Source organism: Chlorella variabilis (genome assembly GCF_000147415.1).
Source record: "Chlorella variabilis unplaced genomic scaffold CHLNCscaffold_8, whole genome shotgun sequence".
Taxonomy (NCBI): Eukaryota; Viridiplantae; Chlorophyta; class Trebouxiophyceae; order Chlorellales; family Chlorellaceae; genus Chlorella; species Chlorella variabilis.
The window spans coordinates 437,774-458,919 of NW_005435080.1; the positions used below are offsets into that span (position 1 = coordinate 437,774).

Consider the following 21,146-nt stretch of genomic DNA (forward strand, 5'->3'; position numbering starts at 1 on the left):
GAACACCACCACCATCACTCCACTCGCTACCAAGTCTCAGCACCTCCCAACAACCACCCTCACCGTACTTCTGCCGAGTGTACTTGATCTGCTCTGCGATCAGGTCCAGGAAGGTCTTCCCGCCCTTCACCTCCAGCAGCGACTTGGCCTTCTCCAACCCCATGCTGGTGCCCAGCCCGCCGTTGAGCTTCAGCACCGCCGTCTGCTTCAGCAGGTCCTGCAGGTGTGGTGCAGCAGAGGCGGGAGGAGCGGCCCGGGGAGGGGTTGGTGAGGAGCTCACGGCGCAACAGGCAGCGGGCAGCGATGAAGAGGCAGGGAAGACAGCACACCGCGCAGCAGGCGGGAGGCAGCAGGCCAGGGACGTCTGCCGGGTGCAGGCAGCCGCGGCAGCAGCGGCGGCGGCATGCCTTGATGTCTGCCCCCTCCTCTGCCGACGCTTTGAGGGCCTCCAGCCGTGGCAGCTCCTGCACGGAGTCGATGTCCCTATCCGGCACCTGCACAGCAGGCAAAGAGGGATGCGTGGGTTAACAAGTGGCAGGCTGGATCTGGGCTAGGTCGCAGCTTGCGGTCCCATGTTTGGAGTGACCGCAGCGACAGCAGCGACCGTAGCAGCAGCAGCCACAACAGCACGGCCAAAGGCACCAGTACTGCCGCCGGCGAGGCGCCGGTGCTGCAGCAGGCGGCCGCCGCGCACCAGGCCCGTCACGCCGCGCACGAGCTGCTCGTAGTTGAGCTTGAAGGCGCCCTGTGCCGCTTCGCTGAGCCCCGCCTTGTCCATCTTTGTTTTGAACAGCTCCCATGGCTGCAGCAAAAGGGGAGAGGGCTACACGTTCGAACGGCAGCGGTACCGGCAGTCTGTCTGAGCTGCTCAGCCAGCAGCTTGTTTTTAGTGCCAGCAGGTGGCCTGGTAGGCGGGTGAGCGGGCAGCGGCGACAGGTGGCGCCGCCAGGCAACCGCCCAGCGTTGATGCGGGCGGGGAGCCTGCTAGAGCTAGATCATGCAACTGCAGTCCACCCGGGGTAGCGATCTGTGCGGTGGGACTCACGACGACTTCCGCCGGGGCTGGAGGTGCGGCAACCGCTGCGCTCATGGCTGGCTGCTGTCGGCAAGGACTCAGGCCGGCGCTGATCACCCGAGGGAAAGGGAGAGGCGGGCATTGGGCCCCGGGTTTCGCCCAGCAGGAATCATCCCGCCACGGTGGCGGGCGCAAGAAGAGAGGCTTTGTCTGTGAAGGCCGCGCCCCTCCACAGAGGACGCAACCGCGCAATCTGAGATTGCTGCCACGCGCTGGAGACACGCATCGCCACACACGTAGCGCTCTGGCTACAAACCCCCAACAGCGCAAAGCTCTAGCCTTTGGCCTTGATCTCCTGCAACCGATCGCTCCAATTGTACAGCCCCGGCGCACACCGCTCCCACTTCAAGGATATGAGCATTCCGCAGCGTCTGCAGGGCTCTGGCAAGTGCACCACAGGTGCGTTCCCTACTGCTGCTACGTGATAAGATCGGTAGAGCACGAGGTGCAACCCTCCCGGGACGCGCACAAGGGCTCACCGCCCACTGCGCCCTTCCGCCGCCGCTGGCAGCCACTGCAGACTCGGCAGCTTGCCGCCGCTGCCCGCCGGCGCCACGCCGCGCAACACTTGTGCAGCCACGCTGCCAGCAGCGGCCTGGGGCCCACCAGCCGGTAGACGCTGCCGACGGCGCTGATCGCTGGCAGCAGCCGCAGCGGCGGCTGGCGGCGGCGCTGGCGGGGGTGGCTGCCACGGCGGCGCTGCTTGTGGGCACTCCTCTAGACGTCGCTAAGGCCAGGCCAGTGCTCACGCAAGACGAAAAGAACACGATAGCCCTGTTCCAGCGCAGCAGGCCAAGCGTAGTCTACATCACAAGCCTCACGACCCGGTGAGAGGCCGCCGCACCGCAGGCGGTGGTAGCTGGTGTTTCCGGCCGTGCGCGCCACCTGTTGCGCTGGCGCTGCGCTGCCGGTCGGTATTGGTTCACGCCTGCAACCGTTCTTCTGAACGGCTCCGTTGGTCATGTGCCTGCCATGCCCACCTGTCCTGGCGATACCGTAGCGCAGGCGGGACGCCTTCACGCTCAACATGCTGGAGATTCCGCAGGGAGAGGGCTCAGGTGAGGGGGGAACTTGCTGCCTCGCCCGCTGCCGCAGTCGGATGCATAGGGAGCAGCTTGCCTCCGAGGGTGGCCTGCTGGACTGCCCCAACAGCCGCGTCACAGGAGCCGGCTCAGCAACCACGGGCGGCCCCACACTTCCGCGCTGCCCCCTGGCCACGCTCTGCAGGGTTTGTGTGGGACAAGCAAGGCCACATTGTGACCAACTATCACGTGATCCGGGGCGCCTCCGATGTGCTGGTGGGTGGATGGCAGCGCCTGCCTGGAACGGCGCCGCCAAGTCGGGCCGCCGCCGTGCTACTGTTTCCGGGGCCGGCATGGCGTCTGCTCGCTGGTGGCAGCCGGGGGTGCACGCCATGAATGCTACGATCGGCTGTGCTCGTGGCGCGGTGCCCTTGCGGCTCGCTCCCGCCACCTGGGCCCCACTGCGTGCGCTGCAGGTGACGCTATCAGGCGGCGAGGGGCAGCCTGCCAAGGTGGTGGGCTTCGACGAGGACAAGGATGTGGCGGTGCTGCAGATACAGGCTAAAGAGATGGAGGCAAGCAGGGAGGGAGGGGGAGGGAGGGTGTGGCCCTGCGGTTGTGTGGGGCTACATTCGTGTGGCAGTCTGGATGGAGCTGAGCGGCCGTTGGCTGTGAAGTGTGGGGCTGTGGGTGTGGGCCTGCCTGCCGCTGCTGCTCTGCGCGCGTCGCTGCTGCTCTGCGCCCGTCGCTGCAGCCCACGCGCCCGCCCCTGGCGCGCCGCCGGCGCTGCAGGGCCCACTGACCCCGCTGCGCCTGGGCGACTCGGCAGATCTGGAGGTGGGGCAGAAGGTCTTTGCCATCGGCAACCCCTTCGGCCTGGACCACACGCTCACCGCAGGCAGGTGGCGCCTGGCGGCCCGGCGCAGGCTGGCGCTGCGAGCATCTTCTCACTGCGGGGCTCCCCGGTCACACCGCTGCATGCCCTCCCTAAGCCTGCGCCTCCGTGGCAGCTGAGCAGCGTCGCGGGCTGGCCCGCGGCCCCCTGTTTCCGGGGGAGGCCCCTTGGGTGGCCTTTTCTCCCACCCGACTGCCTGCCTGCCTGCCCGCTACTCTGCTGCCGCGCCTGCAGGCGTCATCAGCGGCACGGGGCGGGAAATCAACTCTGGCAACACGGGGCGCCCCATCCAGGATGTGATCCAAACCGATGCAGCCATCAATCCAGGCCAGTCACGCAGCCTGCCAGCCTGCTCGCCGGCCTGCCCGCCTTCCTGCCGTACCGGCCTGCTGCTCTTGTGTATGCGCATTGCCCGCTGCCGTCAGCAGCGTGCTCATCAGGGCATGCTCATCAAGGCAGGCTGTGGCCGCCGACTAACATCCCGTTGACTCGCGGGCCTGCAGGCAACAGCGGTGGGCCGTTGCTGGACAGCAGTGGCAGCATGATTGGCATCAACACAGCCATCTATAGCCAGTCAGGTGCGCGTGCGTTTTGCCAGGCGGGATGGGGCCCGCGGTCCGCCTGCGGGGTGAGGGGCCATGCCCGCCAGCTGGCTGGCAGCTACCTGCAAGGCTGCATGCCAGGCGCTCAGCCGTGCACCTGGGAGGATGCACTGCTGCGCAGGGAACAGCGCGGGCGTGGGCTTTGCCATCCCTGTGGACGTGGTGAAGAGCAGCGTGGACCAGGCAAGCGGCAGCTGCCTGCGCTGGCCCCTGGCTGTTTGCACGCCCCACGGGCTGGACGCGGTGTGCTGCCTGCCGATCCTGCCTCTGTGGCTGCCTGCATGCCTCCTCCCTTGCCCGCCTGCCTGCCTGCTTGTCTGCCCTCCTGCCTGCCTACGTGTCTGCTCGCCAGCCTGACGCTTCCTACCCGCCTGCCTGCCCGCCCGCAGATCATCAAGTACGGCAAGGTGGTGCGGCCCATCATGGGCATCAGCTTTGCGCCAGACCAGTCGGGTGCGAGCTTGGTTCTGTTTTTCCAGCCGCTGCCTCTGCCTCTCCCCCTGCCTCTGCCTCTGCCGCCGGCGCATCACGTGTGACGCGCGGAGGCCGGCCGAGTCGCCGAGCGGCCAGCGCCGTCCCCCGTTGTTCAGCAGCCCAGCCTTGAGGTGTGCCTGACGCCGCCTCCCCGCTCGCCGCTGCGCACGCAAAGGTGCAGTGGAGCAGCTGGGGGTGAACGGCGTGCTGGTTCTCAACGCACGGGACGGCGGGCCTGCTGCCAAGGCCGGCGTGCGGGGCTCGACGCGGGATGAGTACGGCCGGTGAGTTGGAAGGAGGGACGACACTGTAGTTGATGGTTTTATGTTGATGGCATGTCCGTAACATCGTGCCTGAAGCACGCCATCTGCACTTACCAGCATAGCACCGCACAACACATCATGCTGCACATTACTCACACAGCCACCCACCCAGCGCCACACCGCCCAACCGCCCTCCGCCCGGGACACCCGCTACTGCAGGCTGGTGCTGGGCGACATCATTCTGGCCATCGACGGCAAGCGCATCAACACCGCCTCAGACCTGTACCGCATCCTGGACAAGTGCTCGGTGGGGGACAAGGTACGGTACCGTGGTACTGCACATATTGCTATGCTGCTGCCTTTGCACTGCTGCTGCCCCCCGTTGGCAGCAGGGCACGAGGCCGTCCTGGCTGCAGCTGCCCCCCCTTCCCCTGGCTGTTGCGCTCCATGCTGCGCCTGCTGTGGTTGCCTGCCTGCCTGCCTGCCTGCCTGCAGCTGGATGTGGAGGTGCTGCGGGCGGATGCTACCGAGCACCTGACCATCACGCTGGAGGCAAGCGCCTGACCGCGCTGCAGCCAGCAGGCGGAGGCCAGCGCCTGAGCCAGGCAGCAGCCGGCCCTACCATAGGATGCGCCCTACCATAGCTGAGCCAGCAGGCACGGGTGCCAGGTGGCGGCCAGCGGACCGCATCGGCATGCCGTCCTGCCGCGACTGCCGGCACCAGCAGGGCAGCCCAGCCCTGTAGCCCAGCCCTGTGAAATGTACTAACGCTTCACTCCACGTATTGGATGCGTGCCAGCCTTAAATTATCCTGCTCAGCATTCATAATTCGTGCGGCGGATGTGACCCGCAAGGAGGTCTATTACCCTGTGGACCAGCGCATCAAGCTGCGGGTGGATCCAGACCTGCAGGCACGCCGCTGGGCGCTCTGCTCTCGCGATGCTGCCGCCGCTGCTGCTCTGCCGCTGCTGCTCTGCCACTGCTCCGCTGCTGCTCTGCCGCCGCTGTGCTGCTGCTGCTGCGCTGCTGCTGCGGCGACGGGATTGCTACTGCTGCTGTTGGTGGCGGTGGCATGCGCATGGCGGCGCGCAGAAGGGCGGCGCTGCGCATGCGTGGACGTCAGCACAGCTGGCAGCACAGCGGAGCGTGCCCACGGCAGCGCCGCCCAGCCCTCAGCCTGTCCTTCCCCCGTCCCGCAGGAGCTGTGGCTGTCGATTGGGGTGCAGCTGCCGGATGAGGAGGATGAGCTGCAGGAGGCACTGCAGCAGATAGGTGGGTGGCGGCATCGGCAGCGCGTGCCTTGGTTCGGGCCCAGCAAGCCAGCCTGGCCTGAGGGGCAGTCCAGGGCCCCAGGTTGTGGGCAAGGGAGAGCCGCTCATGCCGCCATGTGCGGCCTCTGCCCCCGGCAGGCCTCAAGCCCGCGCCGCGGCAGGTTCTGGAGAAGCGCGAGGCGCGGGAGAAAAAGCGCAAGGCGCGCAAGGTGCGGCGCCTCACCAAGGTCACCAACATGCACCTGAAGCACCTGCTGGACGGGGACGCGCCCTCCAACATCGAGACGGCGTGAGGGCGGGGAGGGCAGCAGAGAGCAGGAAACGAGAGACAGCCTCCAGCTGGTTGTTGCGCTGGCCTAGCGGCAGGGCACAACGCGTCTTATTTGCGGGGACCACCTGCCTCGCGTTTTCCTGTCTGCCGTCCCCCTGGGAACCGCTGTCACATTGCTAGCCTCCCAGCCTCGAATCCCTTTGCCCAACGCATGCATGCGTCACAGTGGATGGAACAGATCAGGGCGCGAATTAGTTTTGGCCAAGAATCAACGGGGAGGGGAATGGGCGATGCAACAGCACAGGTCTATCAAGGGGCGGTGTGAGCGCTAGGTTTGACATCCAAGGGTTCCCACCGCTAGGTGTGTGAGAGGGTCCCAACCATGAGAGCACGACCCGGGTGCCACAGAGCGGCACCAGCCACTTTGAACGGCAGCTCCTGCGCTTCACACCTCCAGAGACACGTCCTCAAAGGTGCGGCCGCGCAGCTCCACAGGCGTCTCGGTGACTGCAGGGCGTGTGGGCGGGCAGGGAGAGCGGGGCCGGCAGGTGAAAGCCCGCCGAGCCAAGGCCAATCCCTCCGAGCATGGCCAGGCGACAGGCATGCAAGCCGGCTGGCTCCAGCCTGGCCGGCTGGGCTCACTGTTTGTGAGGGTGACATCCCCGCGGATGGCCACCCCTGCCAGGAACCTGACGGGACCCTTGACTGTCAGAGACTTGCAATGGTACAGGGAGGGCACCTCGGGCGCCAGAGCCTCCAGCTGGTCCACCAGCCTGCAGTACAGAAGGAGGGAGGGAGGGAGGGAGGGTTGGGTGGGTCCCAAGGCCGAGTGGGTGGGTGCTGGGGGTGGGGGGACGGAAGGGTGGGTGGATCTTTCGATGGAGGAGCAAAGGAGCGCACGCGGCACTGGCCGTCGGAAACGCAATGTCCGCCAGAGGCAGCCGTGAGGCGTCCAAAGGTAAGAAAGCGCCAAGGTATTCGAGGCGGTGCCAGATGCGGTACGACAGTACCCAACTCACTTGTAGTGCTTGTCGTCCAGCTTAATGAGCGGCGGGGAAGGTGCCGCCAGCACCACCGTGCTTTCCTCAGTCACCTTGTATGCATCTGCAAAGAGTATGGGTGGCGGTACACGTGGCAGTACGTGTGGCAGCATATGGCAGACCAGAGAGGAAGTGGGGAACACAGCAACGCGCACTGGGATGTGTTGCTGGGACAGCTGTATAGGCAGGCAGGCCAGCCGCAAGCTGCTGGCATAGGACCAGGCGTGAACGCGCACACACACACAGTCAGAGAGGTACGCATGCACATGCACGCGCCACAAGCGCCGCCACCATCCGCACCCGAGCGCAGCGCAAACAGGTCGTTGCAGGTCTTGACAGGCGCGAAGCGGGAGCGGGGCACCACCACCGCGCCCGCGTCGTCGAAGCACTCGATGGCAGATCCCATGGCCGTTTCCTGCAGGCGGCAGCCGGGGGAGCCAGGCGGGGCCGGGAGGCGTTGGGAGGGACGTCGGCTGTGGTGCCAGAGACCCAGGGGCTGGGCCTGCCAGCTGGGTGGGGAGCGCGCGTGATGCACCCACGCCTTGCACACTAGCGCGCCACAAACCGGGAGCCACCCACAACACGAGGCCACGTCCTGCGCGCCGCGGTAGCGCTGCTGCCGCCGTCGCCAGCTGCCGCTGTCGACAGCCAGCCAGCTTTGCCACTGCAGCATGCGGGGAGCGAAACCCACCAGCTGGAAGACGGGTGGGGTGGAGGAGTCGCGCGGGTTGACCGTCTTCTTGTTCTTGATCAGCGGCAGCTGCAGCACGCCGTCTGCACCCGGCGGGCAGCAGGCAGGGCCACTGGAAGGTAAGGTTCAAGGAGGAAAGCAAAGCATGGGGACATCACCGGGGAAAGTGAGTAACCGCCAGCTGCCGCTGCAGGGGCGCACCGCTGGCGTCCAAGGTTGCCTTGAGCTTGCGCAGGTTGACCCACAGGTTGTTGGTGTTGAAGAACTTGTGGCTGTGGGCAGGGCAGGCAGGCAGGAGAGCGACAGGAAAGCAGGGAGAGGGTCAGCACTCAGGCAGCCTGCACCAGCCGGGCTGGGCGCTGGTCATGAAAGGCATCCAGCTGGTGCCTCGCTGGCACCAGCTGTGCCATCACAGCGCTCACAGCGTGATGTCCTCAAACAGCGACTTGTCCTCGTCTGGACACATTGCACTTTCACGCAGCCTGCACAGGTACTTGGGAGGCATGCGGCGGGTGTGAGGGCCCTGCCAAGCTCTCACGCCGCCGGCAACCGTGCTGGCGCAGGTGAGGGTTCCACAGGGAATGCTGGCAGCAGCAGCAGGCAGAGGAAAGCCGCCAGGCAGGGGGTGGCGGGCAGGCAAGGCATTGCGAATCTTCATGCCGACGGCGGCGCCCCTCCCCGCCTCACATCAGCCGCCCGTCCTTCTTGCGCCGCGCCAGGTGCCCGCCCTTCTTGTCGCTCACCTCCCGCTCGCACACCTGCGCGGCAGGGTGGTGCGGTCCGCTGGGTCCCGCTGGCAGAAGTCCGCGCCGCACCCCCCTCCCCCCAATCAACATACACACTACACCACCAGTGCACCCGAATGCACCCACCACCACACCCACCACCACACCCACCTCCACAGCACCCCTATGCACCCGCCACCCCACTCGCCTCCATCATGAACCCCTTGTCGCTGCCCGCAAAGTACGCCAGCAGGTCCAGGTCCAGCGTGGCCCCCAGGTTGTCACTGTTGCTCACAAACAGGTAGGTGATGCCGTCTGCGAGGGCAGGCCGCATTGTGTGTGTGTGTGTGTGTGTGTGCCTGGGGAACAGAATGGATGCAGAGACAGGAATACGTGCGGACACCAGATGGAGCCTGCTTGCAGCACCCAATGCGGGGCGCACAAGCAGCAGCAGCAGCAGCGGCAGCAGCGGCGCAGCGTGCCCACCGTCGATCAGACGGTCCAGCATGCCGCTGCCCAGCAGGGAAGGATAGATGTCGCCGTGGCCGGGTGGGCACCTGCGCCGCGGGCCCAGGCCCAGCATGGGAGGGTGGCTGGCAGAACAGGAGGCAGGAGGCTGCACTGCTCCCTGGCACACCACCTGGCTATCCTACCCACATGGCTTCCACAAACACACTGAATCCCCAGCATAGCATAGCATGCTGCCCACCCCAACACCCCCACCTCCCATGAGCCCCTGGCAACCCAGCACAAGGCTCACCACTCCATGTCTGGGTGCTCAGAGTACTCAGCCGGCTTCAGCGTGGCGGCATCCACCTTGCAGCTCATGTTCTGCATCAACTCCACATCCCGCTCCTCCAGCAGGTCTGCAGCGGGGGCGCATAGGCGCATGTGCGACGCTGAGACGGGCTGCCGCGGTGTCGGGCCTGCGCCGGCCGCTGGCTGCCGCGGTCCAGCCCTGGCATGCACACCTGGGCCGTGGCAGCAGCCAGAGCCGCCACTGCTGCTGAGGGAGTAGGTGGTAGCAGCAGGGCCCCACGTACTGCACGTAGCAGCGGCCAGATGCACAGCAGGGCCTCACGCACAGTAGCCACGGCAGCCACGCCCCACCTGAGTGCGACTTGCGCAGGTACGCCTTGGTGTCTGCGCTGGTGCTGAAGCTGTTCATCAGCACAAAGCGGACCTTGGAGTCTGCGGCAGGCGGCAGGCGGCAGGGCGGTGGGCAAGCCTTGCTGACCGACATGGCAGCGCAGCATCCACGCCCTGTGCCCTCGTCCCTGCCTGCATGCCCCTGCTGCTCTGCCGCCTCCCTGCCCTGCTCCTACTGGATGCGTCCTGCCCTCCGCAGGCCGTACTGTGCACACATACGCACGTAGTACCCCCCCCCCCCCCCCCCCCAACACCAACCCAACACACCAGTGAACACCACCACCATCACTCCACTCGCTACCAAGTCTCAGCACCTCCCAACAACCACCCTCACCGTACTTCTGCCGAGTGTACTTGATCTGCTCTGCGATCAGGTCCAGGAAGGTCTTCCCGCCCTTCACCTCCAGCAGCGACTTGGCCTTCTCCAACCCCATGCTGGTGCCCAGCCCGCCGTTGAGCTTCAGCACCGCCGTCTGCTTCAGCAGGTCCTGCAGGTGTGGTGCAGCAGAGGCGGGAGGAGCGGCCCGGGGAGGGGTTGGTGAGGAGCTCACGGCGCAACAGGCAGCGGGCAGCGATGAAGAGGCAGGGAAGACAGCACACCGCGCAGCAGGCGGGAGGCAGCAGGCCAGGGACGTCTGCCGGGTGCAGGCAGCCGCGGCAGCAGCGGCGGCGGCATGCCTTGATGTCTGCCCCCTCCTCTGCCGACGCTTTGAGGGCCTCCAGCCGTGGCAGCTCCTGCACGGAGTCGATGTCCCTATCCGGCACCTGCACAGCAGGCAAAGAGGGATGCGTGGGTTAACAAGTGGCAGGCTGGATCTGGGCTAGGTCGCAGCTTGCGGTCCCATGTTTGGAGTGACCGCAGCGACAGCAGCGACCGTAGCAGCAGCAGCCACAACAGCACGGCCAAAGGCACCAGTACTGCCGCCGGCGAGGCGCCGGTGCTGCAGCAGGCGGCCGCCGCGCACCAGGCCCGTCACGCCGCGCACGAGCTGCTCGTAGTTGAGCTTGAAGGCGCCCTGTGCCGCTTCGCTGAGCCCCGCCTTGTCCATCTTTGTTTTGAACAGCTCCCATGGCTGCAGCAAAAGGGGAGAGGGCTACACGTTCGAACGGCAGCGGTACCGGCAGTCTGTCTGAGCTGCTCAGCCAGCAGCTTGTTTTTAGTGCCAGCAGGTGGCCTGGTAGGCGGGTGAGCGGGCAGCGGCGACAGGTGGCGCCGCCAGGCAACCGCCCAGCGTTGATGCGGGCGGGGAGCCTGCTAGAGCTAGATCATGCAACTGCAGTCCACCCGGGGTAGCGATCTGTGCGGTGGGACTCACGATGACTTCCGCCGGGGCTGGAGGTGCGGCAACCGCTGCGCTCATGGCTGGCTGCTGTCGGCAAGGACTCAGGCCGGCGCTGATCACCCGAGGGAAAGGGAGAGGCGGGCATTGGGCCCCGGGTTTCGCCCAGCAGGAATCATCCCGCCACGGTGGCGGGCGCAAGAAGAGAGGCTTTGTCTGTGAAGGCCGCGCCCCTCCACAGAGGACGCAACCGCGCAATCTGAGATTGCTGCCACGCGCTGGAGACACGCATCGCCACACACGTAGCGCTCTGGCTACAAACCCCCAACAGCGCAAAGCTCTAGCCTTTGGCCTTGATCTCCTGCAACCGATCGCTCCAATTGTACAGCCCCGGCGCACACCGCTCCCACTTCAAGGATATGAGCATTCCGCAGCGTCTGCAGGGCTCTGGCAAGTGCACCACAGGTGCGTTCCCTACTGCTGCTACGTGATAAGATCGGTAGAGCACGAGGTGCAACCCTCCCGGGACGCGCACAAGGGCTCACCGCCCACTGCGCCCTTCCGCCGCCGCTGGCAGCCACTGCAGACTCGGCAGCTTGCCGCCGCTGCCCGCCGGCGCCACGCCGCGCAACACTTGTGCAGCCACGCTGCCAGCAGCGGCCTGGGGCCCACCAGCCGGTAGACGCTGCCGACGGCGCTGATCGCTGGCAGCAGCCGCAGCGGCGGCTGGCGGCGGCGCTGGCGGGGGTGGCTGCCACGGCGGCGCTGCTTGTGGGCACTCCTCTAGACGTCGCTAAGGCCAGGCCAGTGCTCACGCAAGACGAAAAGAACACGATAGCCCTGTTCCAGCGCAGCAGGCCAAGCGTAGTCTACATCACAAGCCTCACGACCCGGTGAGAGGCCGCCGCACCGCAGGCGGTGGTAGCTGGTGTTTCCGGCCGTGCGCGCCACCTGTTGCGCTGGCGCTGCGCTGCCGGTCGGTATTGGTTCACGCCTGCAACCGTTCTTCTGAACGGCTCCGTTGGTCATGTGCCTGCCATGCCCACCTGTCCTGGCGATACCGTAGCGCAGGCGGGACGCCTTCACGCTCAACATGCTGGAGATTCCGCAGGGAGAGGGCTCAGGTGAGGGGGGAACTTGCTGCCTCGCCCGCTGCCGCAGTCGGATGCATAGGGAGCAGCTTGCCTCCGAGGGTGGCCTGCTGGACTGCCCCAACAGCCGCGTCACAGGAGCCGGCTCAGCAACCACGGGCGGCCCCACACTTCCGCGCTGCCCCCTGGCCACGCTCTGCAGGGTTTGTGTGGGACAAGCAAGGCCACATTGTGACCAACTATCACGTGATCCGGGGCGCCTCCGATGTGCTGGTGGGTGGATGGCAGCGCCTGCCTGGAACGGCGCCGCCAAGTCGGGCCGCCGCCGTGCTACTGTTTCCGGGGCCGGCATGGCGTCTGCTCGCTGGTGGCAGCCGGGGGTGCACGCCATGAATGCTACGATCGGCTGTGCTCGTGGCGCGGTGCCCTTGCGGCTCGCTCCCGCCACCTGGGCCCCACTGCGTGCGCTGCAGGTGACGCTATCAGGCGGCGAGGGGCAGCCTGCCAAGGTGGTGGGCTTCGACGAGGACAAGGATGTGGCGGTGCTGCAGATACAGGCTAAAGAGATGGAGGCAAGCAGGGAGGGAGGGGGAGGGAGGGTGTGGCCCTGCGGTTGTGTGGGGCTACATTCGTGTGGCAGTCTGGATGGAGCTGAGCGGCCGTTGGCTGTGAAGTGTGGGGCTGTGGGTGTGGGCCTGCCTGCCGCTGCTGCTCTGCGCGCGTCGCTGCTGCTCTGCGCCCGTCGCTGCAGCCCACGCGCCCGCCCCTGGCGCGCCGCCGGCGCTGCAGGGCCCACTGACCCCGCTGCGCCTGGGCGACTCGGCAGATCTGGAGGTGGGGCAGAAGGTCTTTGCCATCGGCAACCCCTTCGGCCTGGACCACACGCTCACCGCAGGCAGGTGGCGCCTGGCGGCCCGGCGCAGGCTGGCGCTGCGAGCATCTTCTCACTGCGGGGCTCCCCGGTCACACCGCTGCATGCCCTCCCTAAGCCTGCGCCTCCGTGGCAGCTGAGCAGCGTCGCGGGCTGGCCCGCGGCCCCCTGTTTCCGGGGGAGGCCCCTTGGGTGGCCTTTTCTCCCACCCGACTGCCTGCCTGCCTGCCCGCTACTCTGCTGCCGCGCCTGCAGGCGTCATCAGCGGCACGGGGCGGGAAATCAACTCTGGCAACACGGGGCGCCCCATCCAGGATGTGATCCAAACCGATGCAGCCATCAATCCAGGCCAGTCACGCAGCCTGCCAGCCTGCTCGCCGGCCTGCCCGCCTTCCTGCCGTACCGGCCTGCTGCTCTTGTGTATGCGCATTGCCCGCTGCCGTCAGCAGCGTGCTCATCAGGGCATGCTCATCAAGGCAGGCTGTGGCCGCCGACTAACATCCCGTTGACTCGCGGGCCTGCAGGCAACAGCGGTGGGCCGTTGCTGGACAGCAGTGGCAGCATGATTGGCATCAACACAGCCATCTATAGCCAGTCAGGTGCGCGTGCGTTTTGCCAGGCGGGATGGGGCCCGCGGTCCGCCTGCGGGGTGAGGGGCCATGCCCGCCAGCTGGCTGGCAGCTACCTGCAAGGCTGCATGCCAGGCGCTCAGCCGTGCACCTGGGAGGATGCACTGCTGCGCAGGGAACAGCGCGGGCGTGGGCTTTGCCATCCCTGTGGACGTGGTGAAGAGCAGCGTGGACCAGGCAAGCGGCAGCTGCCTGCGCTGGCCCCTGGCTGTTTGCACGCCCCACGGGCTGGACGCGGTGTGCTGCCTGCCGATCCTGCCTCTGTGGCTGCCTGCATGCCTCCTCCCTTGCCCGCCTGCCTGCCTGCTTGTCTGCCCTCCTGCCTGCCTACGTGTCTGCTCGCCAGCCTGACGCTTCCTACCCGCCTGCCTGCCCGCCCGCAGATCATCAAGTACGGCAAGGTGGTGCGGCCCATCATGGGCATCAGCTTTGCGCCAGACCAGTCGGGTGCGAGCTTGGTTCTGTTTTTCCAGCCGCTGCCTCTGCCTCTCCCCCTGCCTCTGCCTCTGCCGCCGGCGCATCACGTGTGACGCGCGGAGGCCGGCCGAGTCGCCGAGCGGCCAGCGCCGTCCCCCGTTGTTCAGCAGCCCAGCCTTGAGGTGTGCCTGACGCCGCCTCCCCGCTCGCCGCTGCGCACGCAAAGGTGCAGTGGAGCAGCTGGGGGTGAACGGCGTGCTGGTTCTCAACGCACGGGACGGCGGGCCTGCTGCCAAGGCCGGCGTGCGGGGCTCGACGCGGGATGAGTACGGCCGGTGAGTTGGAAGGAGGGACGACACTGTAGTTGATGGTTTTATGTTGATGGCATGTCCGTAACATCGTGCCTGAAGCACGCCATCTGCACTTACCAGCATAGCACCGCACAACACATCATGCTGCACATTACTCACACAGCCACCCACCCAGCGCCACACCGCCCAACCGCCCTCCGCCCGGGACACCCGCTACTGCAGGCTGGTGCTGGGCGACATCATTCTGGCCATCGACGGCAAGCGCATCAACACCGCCTCAGACCTGTACCGCATCCTGGACAAGTGCTCGGTGGGGGACAAGGTACGGTACCGTGGTACTGCACATATTGCTATGCTGCTGCCTTTGCACTGCTGCTGCCCCCCGTTGGCAGCAGGGCACGAGGCCGTCCTGGCTGCAGCTGCCCCCCCTTCCCCTGGCTGTTGCGCTCCATGCTGCGCCTGCTGTGGTTGCCTGCCTGCCTGCCTGCCTGCCTGCAGCTGGATGTGGAGGTGCTGCGGGCGGATGCTACCGAGCACCTGACCATCACGCTGGAGGCAAGCGCCTGACCGCGCTGCAGCCAGCAGGCGGAGGCCAGCGCCTGAGCCAGGCAGCAGCCGGCCCTACCATAGGATGCGCCCTACCATAGCTGAGCCAGCAGGCACGGGTGCCAGGTGGCGGCCAGCGGACCGCATCGGCATGCCGTCCTGCCGCGACTGCCGGCACCAGCAGGGCAGCCCAGCCCTGTAGCCCAGCCCTGTGAAATGTACTAACGCTTCACTCCACGTATTGGATGCGTGCCAGCCTTAAATTATCCTGCTCAGCATTCTTTGCAACATGAGGCAAACAGGCACTTAGCTGCTGCGCCCCAGAACCTGCCACCATCGCCGCCCCGCTTCAGCTTGCGCCGCCGCCGAGCCGTGGCCGCCCCCAGCCGCCGCCGGCTGCGCTCCTGCTGCGCTTTGTGCCCTGTCATACCTCTCTTCCGCCGCCCGCTTCCCCTCTGCTGCTATGCGCCCCGGCCCGGCAGCCAGCTGCTGCACAATCCGCATCGCCTCCTCGCGGTCAGACAGCGGCGCCTGATGCTCGTCCGGTCCTGCCTGCTGCTCCCCATGCTGCTGCTGCTGCTGCTGCTGGGGCCCTGCGCCCCCCTTCTCTGGCGGCCGCGGAGGTGCGGCGGCGCCGCCTTGCCGCGCCTGCTCCAGCTGCGCCAGCAGCTGCGAGGCGGCGTCGCCGCGCCGCGCGGCGCGCTGCGCTCGCTGCCGCCCCTCCTCCTCTGCACGGGGCAGCAGTGAGCGCGGTGAGCAGGGGAGCTGGCCACGCGCATGAGCGTATGCGCGTGTGCATGCGTGTGTGTGTGTGCACGCATGTTGAGTTAGGTGTGGGCTGTTGTGTACCCAAGCGGCCCCCTGCCCAGGCGGCGCCTCACCGGCCGCAGCGGCGGCCGCCTCCTTTGCCTTCTCCTTGGCCTGCAGCCACTGCAGGCCTCCCTGGATGGAGCACATGCCCAGAATGAACAGCATGGGCTGCAGGAGCGGGGGAAGGGGCCAGCTGGGCGTCTGGATGATCTTGTGCGCTGCAGGCAGGCAGGCAGGCAGGCAGGCGGGGAGCATCGCCTCAGGCTCGTCCCCTGGCTAGATCGGCTGATGCTCCCAACTTAACATGAACACACACTCTGGGAGGCATGCGCATTCCCCGCTGGCTGCACCAGGCATGCCAGGGGCTGTGTACGGCTCGAGAGCGCTGCGCCAAGCGCCCAGCGCAACGGTAGACGCCGGCCGCCCATGCATAATCGGCGCTGCCATGTCGGGCCTCTGCCGCTCACCTCCATACACGCATGCCACCGTGGTGCCGCCGTACATGGAATCCAGGACCAGGCGGTCCCGCCCGCGGTGTACTGCCGACAGAGCCTCCACGCCCAGGAAGATCACCGCCAGCCCGGCCATGGGCAGGGAGTGGCGGATGGCGGCGTCGCTGATGCGGAACAGGCGGTCCATGCGAAGGTTGACCGACGGCAGCACGGGGCCTGGCGATGTGGGGAGAGGGGTTGAGAAAAGAGCGGAAGAGGTTGATGAAGGGAGGCAAGGCCGTTTGGCAGAAGGCGAAGGAGGCTGGGAGAAAAAGAGAGGCTGCGCCAGCAGCACCAGGCCTGCGCCTCCCACGCACGCCGCGGCATGCCGACGCACCCGCGCGCCGCCGCTCGGCCGCCCATTGGGTCGTCACGCCGTAAATCAGGCCTGCCGCCGCCGCTGGCAGCACAGTGTTCTCCCACTCTTTGAGAACTGTGGGCGTGGGCGGCGGCTGCAGGGGCACGAGCGCACGCGAGAGGAGGGAGGCGGAACTTGAGAGCGGGGCGGGCAGCGGTGGCGGGGCGGAAGGGGCGCCCCACCGGAGCGCCCGCAGCGGCGGCGTGAACAGCTGGCGCTCCATGTGTACCTGCTGCCCGCGGGGCAGGTCGCCAAGGCAGCGGGCCACAAAACGCTGCACTGCAGGCCAGCCAGCAGACGGCGGAGCACCCTGCTCGTCGCCACGGATGGTCATTCTCCAGCTGCAACGAATGCCAGATGTCATTTCAGGACACCTGCAGCGAGCGCTACAGGTTTGGGTCCGCCGCATCCACCTGGCGCCCCGCTCCCGCAGCACAGCATGTGTTGCCAACTTGGGCCTGGCAATGCCCATCCCCAGGGGCAGATCTCAACGTAAGAAGTTACAGGTACAAACGGGGAGCTGCATTGGAGCGTTGCGCAGCGGTTGGGGGGCGGGGACAGGAGCAAAAAGGCGCAGCGGACGCGGGCGGATGGCAAAACAGCAACTCAATGTATGTGCTTCTCAGCTCTTGGCAAAATTTTGACTAAATGCAGGGTAGCATGAAATGCTGCAGGCGGGGCCGCGGGGCATGCTGCGCACATGAAATGCGCTTGCTGACAAGCCTGGGGCTGCGCGGCTCTGGCAAAAGGAGGCGGGCAGGGCAGGATGGGGCAGGTGACAGCAGAGAGATGTGGAGAAAGAGTCAGAGGGACGCTAAGCGGCAGGGGTGCTGTGCATGGGGCAGGGTGCCGACGAGGGTTCACGCGCTAAGGTTCAGTTTCTGGTGGCAGTACATAGCGGCCAGCGGGGCCGGAGCAGCAAAGCACGCAGAGAATGGAGAGATGGTATAAAATGCCGACGCAGTAAAAGAGGCCGCTCATTTGTTTGGGCTAGGGGGAGTCCGAGGGCAGGGCAGGCAAGAGCGCATGCGCCAGCGGCGCACGCCTCAAGGGGGCACAACGCCCCCTTGCATGCGCACTAAGGGCCCGCCGCTACTGCCCACGCCCCGCAAACTGCCCCCGCGGTGCCAGCACCGCGGGGCAAGAATGGTGGGATCGATGGTGGTGGTGGTACAGGGGATTGGTAGGCAGCACGGCGCCGCACGGGAAGCCGCTGGCAGCGCGGAAGCGGGGCAGGCGGGGCGTGGAGCGGCGGAGCCTGGCCTGGCCTGGCCTCCTCAGATCACGATGCCGTCCGGCAGCACGGCGTTGCGCATCACCACCACGATCCCGTCCTGCACCATGAAGCCGCCTGCAGGCAGGGCAGCGCGGCGGGGCACAAGCACAGCATGGCAGCGGTCAGAAGCCACGGCAGCAGCAGCAGCGCAGCACTATAGCGTCAGGCTGGTGAGCAGCCACGCACGTCTCCCTGCCCTGCCTCACTCTGCATCCACAACGTCTCCCCTCCCTCCCTCCCTGCTGCTGCATGCCGCTGCGCAGCAATGATGTCCCCGGCCCCGGCCCCAGCCCCAAGGCGCCCCGCCGCTCACTCTCGCTGCGGTCTGCCTCCGCCACGCCGCTCTTGTTGATGATCTGCACGTTGTTGCCGATGGTGGCGTTCTCGTCCACCACGCAACGCCTCAGGAAGCAGTTATCGCCTGCGCGGGCCAGAACGCAGAAGAACACACGGTTGGGGGGGCCAGGGTTGGGGGGCCAGGGAAGAAAGCCTCGCTGCAGCTCAGAGGAGGCTGCCGAAATGCAAGTGTGCAGCCAAAGGCACGCACACAGCAAAGGCAGCCTGGGCCCGGGCCCGCCACACAGCCGGCTGCCTGCGCCACTCACCCACGCCGTACACGCGGTCGCCGCGCTCCAGCGCCTGCTTGCGGTCGAGGTCGCTCATCCAGGCTCCGTTGCCCAGGATGAGAGCATTCTCCACGATGGTGCCCCGTCCCACATACGTGCTCTCTCCCAACACGCTGTTGCTGATCTTGCAGCCCACCAGCACTGCGGGGAGTGAGTTGGAGGGCGAGGGCGGAGGTGAGGAGGGGGCAGGGCCAGAGCTCGCTAGGGCAGGCAGCAAGGGCAGGCCGCTGTGCAGCTGATGCTGCGCTGCCCTGGGTAGGCCCGCATCTGCCCGCATGGGGCCGCCACGGTGGGCTCTTGTGCAGGCAGGCAGGCGGGCGGGCAGGCAGGCCGGCAGGCCGGCAGGCGGGCAGGCGGGCAGGCAGGCAGGCAGGCACACCCACCCGACCCATCTCCCACGATCACGCGATCCAGCTCCACATCCTGCATCATGGCCGGCGGCAGGCTGGCGCCGCGCCGCCCCGTCATGTCGTCAATCTGCGGGCAGGGGTCAGGGGGCAGCGTGACGGGTCGGCTGCAGTGCTGCAGTACGGTTGCAGGCAGGCCAGCAGCATCGCGGCGGCAGGGCGCTGTGTGCAGGCACAGGAGCGGTGCGCCAGCTGTATGGCGGCCTAAGGGATGAAGCCGGCCGCCTGCACACCGTGCCCATCAGCGCATCCGGGTCAGCCAGGTCCAGGTTGGTCTCGAAAAAGTCCTTGAGGCTGGAGACATCCTGCAGCGCATGCGAGGGCGGGGCATCCAGCACGGTGTGTGTGCGCGGGTTGTAGTGTAGAAATGTGTGCGTGGGTTGCAGTGTAGTGCGGCGTGGGATGGTCAAGGCACCGGCACACGTGACCCCAAACTACACCTAGCCCTTCCACAGCAGCTGCAGAGCCACACACCCCACTGCTGCCTGCGCAGCGCAGCGATGTCCCGCCGGCAGTGCAGCTGCACGACGGTACCGCTGCTGTACCGCCCCCCAACTCACGTGCCAGTACCCGTCATGCTGGTACGCATACACCTTCATCTCTTGGGCCAGGGCGTTGGGGATGACCTGCGCGCCGGAGCGGGGGCACGGCAGAGAGTGGAGAGGGCGCGCAGACACCCACGTGCAAAGGCAGCAAGGCGTCGCACGACGGGCGCCACAGCCGGCGCACACTCACGTGGTGACCGATGTGCACCAGCTGAGGGCGGTCGATCAGCCTGCGGTGGGCGGGACAGGGGAGGCGCCGGGCCCAGACACGGAAGAGTGAGGAAACATGGCATGGCAGCGAGGGCGAGCGGGCTGGTGGGCCTGGCAGGAGCAACAGCGCCCAGGCTGGCCCTCCAACCCGCTGTACAGCTGCCCCAATCCCCACAGGCAGCGTGCTCGCCACCGCACCCTTAAAACAACGCCCCGTCACCGTCCCGACCCCTCGCGGTCCCCCCCCCCCCACACCCCAGCCTGCCTGAACAGCGCCTCCCGCTTGAACACATAGATGCCCATGCTAGCCAGGAACTCTGCGCCGGGCGCGGCGGCGGCGTCCTCGCGCCGCAGGCTGCCCAGGTCATCTGCCGTCGGCTTCTCCAGAAACTTCATCACCTTGCCTGCAGCGGGGGGAGGAAGACGGTTAAGCGCAGGAGGAAGAAAGCGCAGGAGGAAGAAAGCGCAGGAGGGGCGGGGTGAGCGCAGTCGGGAGCAGGGCAGGGTGGAGCGATTGTTGGGGGCAGGGCGAGGAAGGGGTGTGCCGTGCCGGTGCAGGTACACACGCGCCAGGCAGGCTGCAGCAACGCCGGCCGCCAGCCACCACCCCAGCTTCCCAGCGCGGCGGCCGCAGCGCCGGCTGCGACACAAGCAGTGCAAAGCAGCCGGCCGCGCGAGCCCCGCCCGCAGCACCAGCAAGCAGCAGCAGCTGGCGTTGGGACGCGCTAGCAAAACAGAAGGCGGCTCACCGGAGGAGGGGTGGACTTGGGCGATGCCCTTGGTGCGGGCGTCGGCCTCCCCGCAGGTGTGCATGGCGATGGTCACGTCCGCATTCTTCTCGCGGTGGAATGCCACCAGCTTCTGGAAGTCCATCTTGTAGACGGCTGCAGGGGAGGCGGTACAGGCGGTACGGTGAGAGATTGCAGAATACCGGGAATGGGGTTCCTTCTTGCTTCAAACGAGCCACCGCCCTCTCACTCCAGCACCCAACTTAGCTGCCGCCCCTTCCTCCTCCACCACCCGAGACCCCTGCCTCAGCCACCTCCCTCCTGCTCCACCAGCCCCCAGCTACCCACCAAGCCCGCCCACGACCCCAGCCACCTCCCTCCAACACAGCCGCTGCCAGCCCCAGTGCCCCACCGCGCGCAGCCACCCACCCACCCGATCCGGACAGGATGACATAATCGCGAGCGGGAGTGATGCCCCTCGCCTCATCCTTGAGCTCCCCCAGGTTCTTGCGTACCGCATCAGCGGACCCCTGGTACCTGCAGTACAATGGCAGTACAACCACAGACGCATCGGTGGAGTGTTTTGTGGTTCAGATCACTGTGGCACGGCGTGGGGCGGTCGGCGCCTGGGCTGCCGAGCTTCCCGCTGTGCAGGCTGCGAGGGCATGCTGCTTGCCGCTGCATTGGATTGGGATGGCCCCTGGCAGCCTAAGCTGCCCTGCATTGGCCAGCCAGCTGTGCTCTTGCAGCTGCGCGCCCCAACCCGACAAGACGGCCCTGCCCCCACAAGACCGGCCCCTTGCCCCTAGGCGGCTGCCAGCTCACCACTCGCGCTCCGTCACCGTCTGCTGCGCCGCCAGCACATCCACCCACGCCTGCTGGTCGGGCGCGCCCAGCTTCATGGGCGGGTAGGAGGCCGCGATGTGGCTGTTCAGAGTGTGGCTCTGGAACTGAGTCAGCACGTAGCTGCAGGCAGGCAGGCAGCGGAGGCCGGGAAGGGGGGGGGGGGGGGGGGGGGGGGGAGGTGGTGGGGGCGGGGGGGGGGTGGAGAGCGGGCAGGGCCTAGGATCTA

General features: G+C 67.1%; 5 protein-coding genes across 5 annotated transcripts in view; 2 read left to right on the forward strand and 3 right to left on the reverse strand.

Moving 5' to 3' along the window:
• Positions 1-63: 63 nt before the first annotated feature.
• CHLNCDRAFT_144780 (hypothetical protein) lies at positions 64-1,090 on the reverse strand (the record flags this gene model as incomplete). The annotated part of the gene is made up of 4 exons (XM_005848370.1): positions 64-217; positions 330-494; positions 695-802; positions 1,046-1,090. Coding segments are annotated over 4 exons (472 nt in total), but the record flags the coding sequence as incomplete, so codon positions are not given.
• A 158-nt stretch (positions 1,091-1,248) lies between these two features.
• On the forward strand, positions 1,249-6,124 carry CHLNCDRAFT_35065 (hypothetical protein). The gene is made up of 15 exons (XM_005848177.1): positions 1,249-1,474; positions 1,587-1,902; positions 2,081-2,133; positions 2,303-2,373; positions 2,574-2,699; positions 2,890-2,999; positions 3,237-3,323; positions 3,503-3,576; positions 3,716-3,768; positions 3,984-4,047; positions 4,250-4,352; positions 4,551-4,650; positions 4,827-5,242; positions 5,531-5,603; positions 5,741-6,124. Exons 1-13 carry the CDS (start codon positions 1,429-1,431, stop codon positions 4,893-4,895), a joined length of 1,272 nt encoding a protein of 423 aa, XP_005848239.1. The 5' UTR covers positions 1,249-1,428; the 3' UTR covers positions 4,896-5,242; positions 5,531-5,603; positions 5,741-6,124.
• A 194-nt stretch (positions 6,125-6,318) lies between these two features.
• Positions 6,319-10,882, reverse strand: CHLNCDRAFT_57594 (hypothetical protein; the record flags this gene model as incomplete). Its single annotated transcript, XM_005848371.1, has 16 exons — positions 10,795-10,882; positions 10,444-10,551; positions 10,079-10,243; positions 9,813-9,966; positions 9,440-9,520; positions 9,090-9,195; positions 8,816-8,886; positions 8,529-8,644; positions 8,292-8,362; positions 8,027-8,086; positions 7,806-7,876; positions 7,605-7,687; positions 7,214-7,328; positions 6,893-6,977; positions 6,516-6,646; positions 6,319-6,380 (listed from the first exon to the last, which is right to left on the reverse strand). The coding sequence occupies exons 1-16, from the start codon at positions 10,837-10,839 to the stop codon at positions 6,319-6,321; spliced, it is 1,524 nt and encodes a 507-aa protein (XP_005848433.1). The 5' UTR covers positions 10,840-10,882.
• A 115-nt stretch (positions 10,883-10,997) lies between these two features.
• CHLNCDRAFT_35071 (hypothetical protein) lies at positions 10,998-14,644 on the forward strand (the record flags this gene model as incomplete). Its single annotated transcript, XM_005848178.1, has 13 exons — positions 10,998-11,223; positions 11,336-11,651; positions 11,830-11,882; positions 12,052-12,122; positions 12,323-12,448; positions 12,639-12,748; positions 12,986-13,072; positions 13,252-13,325; positions 13,465-13,517; positions 13,733-13,796; positions 13,999-14,101; positions 14,300-14,399; positions 14,576-14,644. The coding sequence occupies exons 1-13, from the start codon at positions 11,178-11,180 to the stop codon at positions 14,642-14,644; spliced, it is 1,272 nt and encodes a 423-aa protein (XP_005848240.1). The 5' UTR covers positions 10,998-11,177.
• A 2,915-nt stretch (positions 14,645-17,559) lies between these two features.
• The window catches only part of CHLNCDRAFT_144789 (hypothetical protein), a gene marked incomplete at both ends in the record, with an annotated part of 4,037 nt that continues 450 nt past the window's right edge, over positions 17,560-21,146 (reverse strand). The window contains 11 exons of the mRNA XM_005848372.1: positions 17,560-17,633; positions 17,872-17,979; positions 18,164-18,325; positions 18,568-18,661; positions 18,825-18,896; positions 19,152-19,217; positions 19,327-19,366; positions 19,600-19,750; positions 20,096-20,230; positions 20,508-20,611; positions 20,900-21,040. Coding sequence (XP_005848434.1) covers positions 17,560-17,633; positions 17,872-17,979; positions 18,164-18,325; positions 18,568-18,661; positions 18,825-18,896; positions 19,152-19,217; positions 19,327-19,366; positions 19,600-19,750; positions 20,096-20,230; positions 20,508-20,611; positions 20,900-21,040 — 1,147 coding nt within the window. The remainder of the gene's footprint in view (positions 17,634-17,871; positions 17,980-18,163; positions 18,326-18,567; positions 18,662-18,824; positions 18,897-19,151; positions 19,218-19,326; positions 19,367-19,599; positions 19,751-20,095; positions 20,231-20,507; positions 20,612-20,899; positions 21,041-21,146) is intronic.

Bases quoted from the DNA above. Each gene is read 5' to 3' on its own strand.
- CHLNCDRAFT_35065 (XM_005848177.1), top strand. From the start codon at position 1,429: ATGAGCATTCCGCAGCGTCTGCAGGGCTCTGGCAAGTGCACCACAG. The intron at 2,700-2,889 runs GTGTGGCCCTGC...CCGGCGCTGCAG, and splicing joins GGGAGGGAGGGGGAGGGAGG to GGCCCACTGACCCCGCTGCG. The intron at 3,000-3,236 runs GTGGCGCCTGGC...AGGCGTCATCAG, and splicing joins CACACGCTCACCGCAGGCAG to CGGCACGGGGCGGGAAATCA.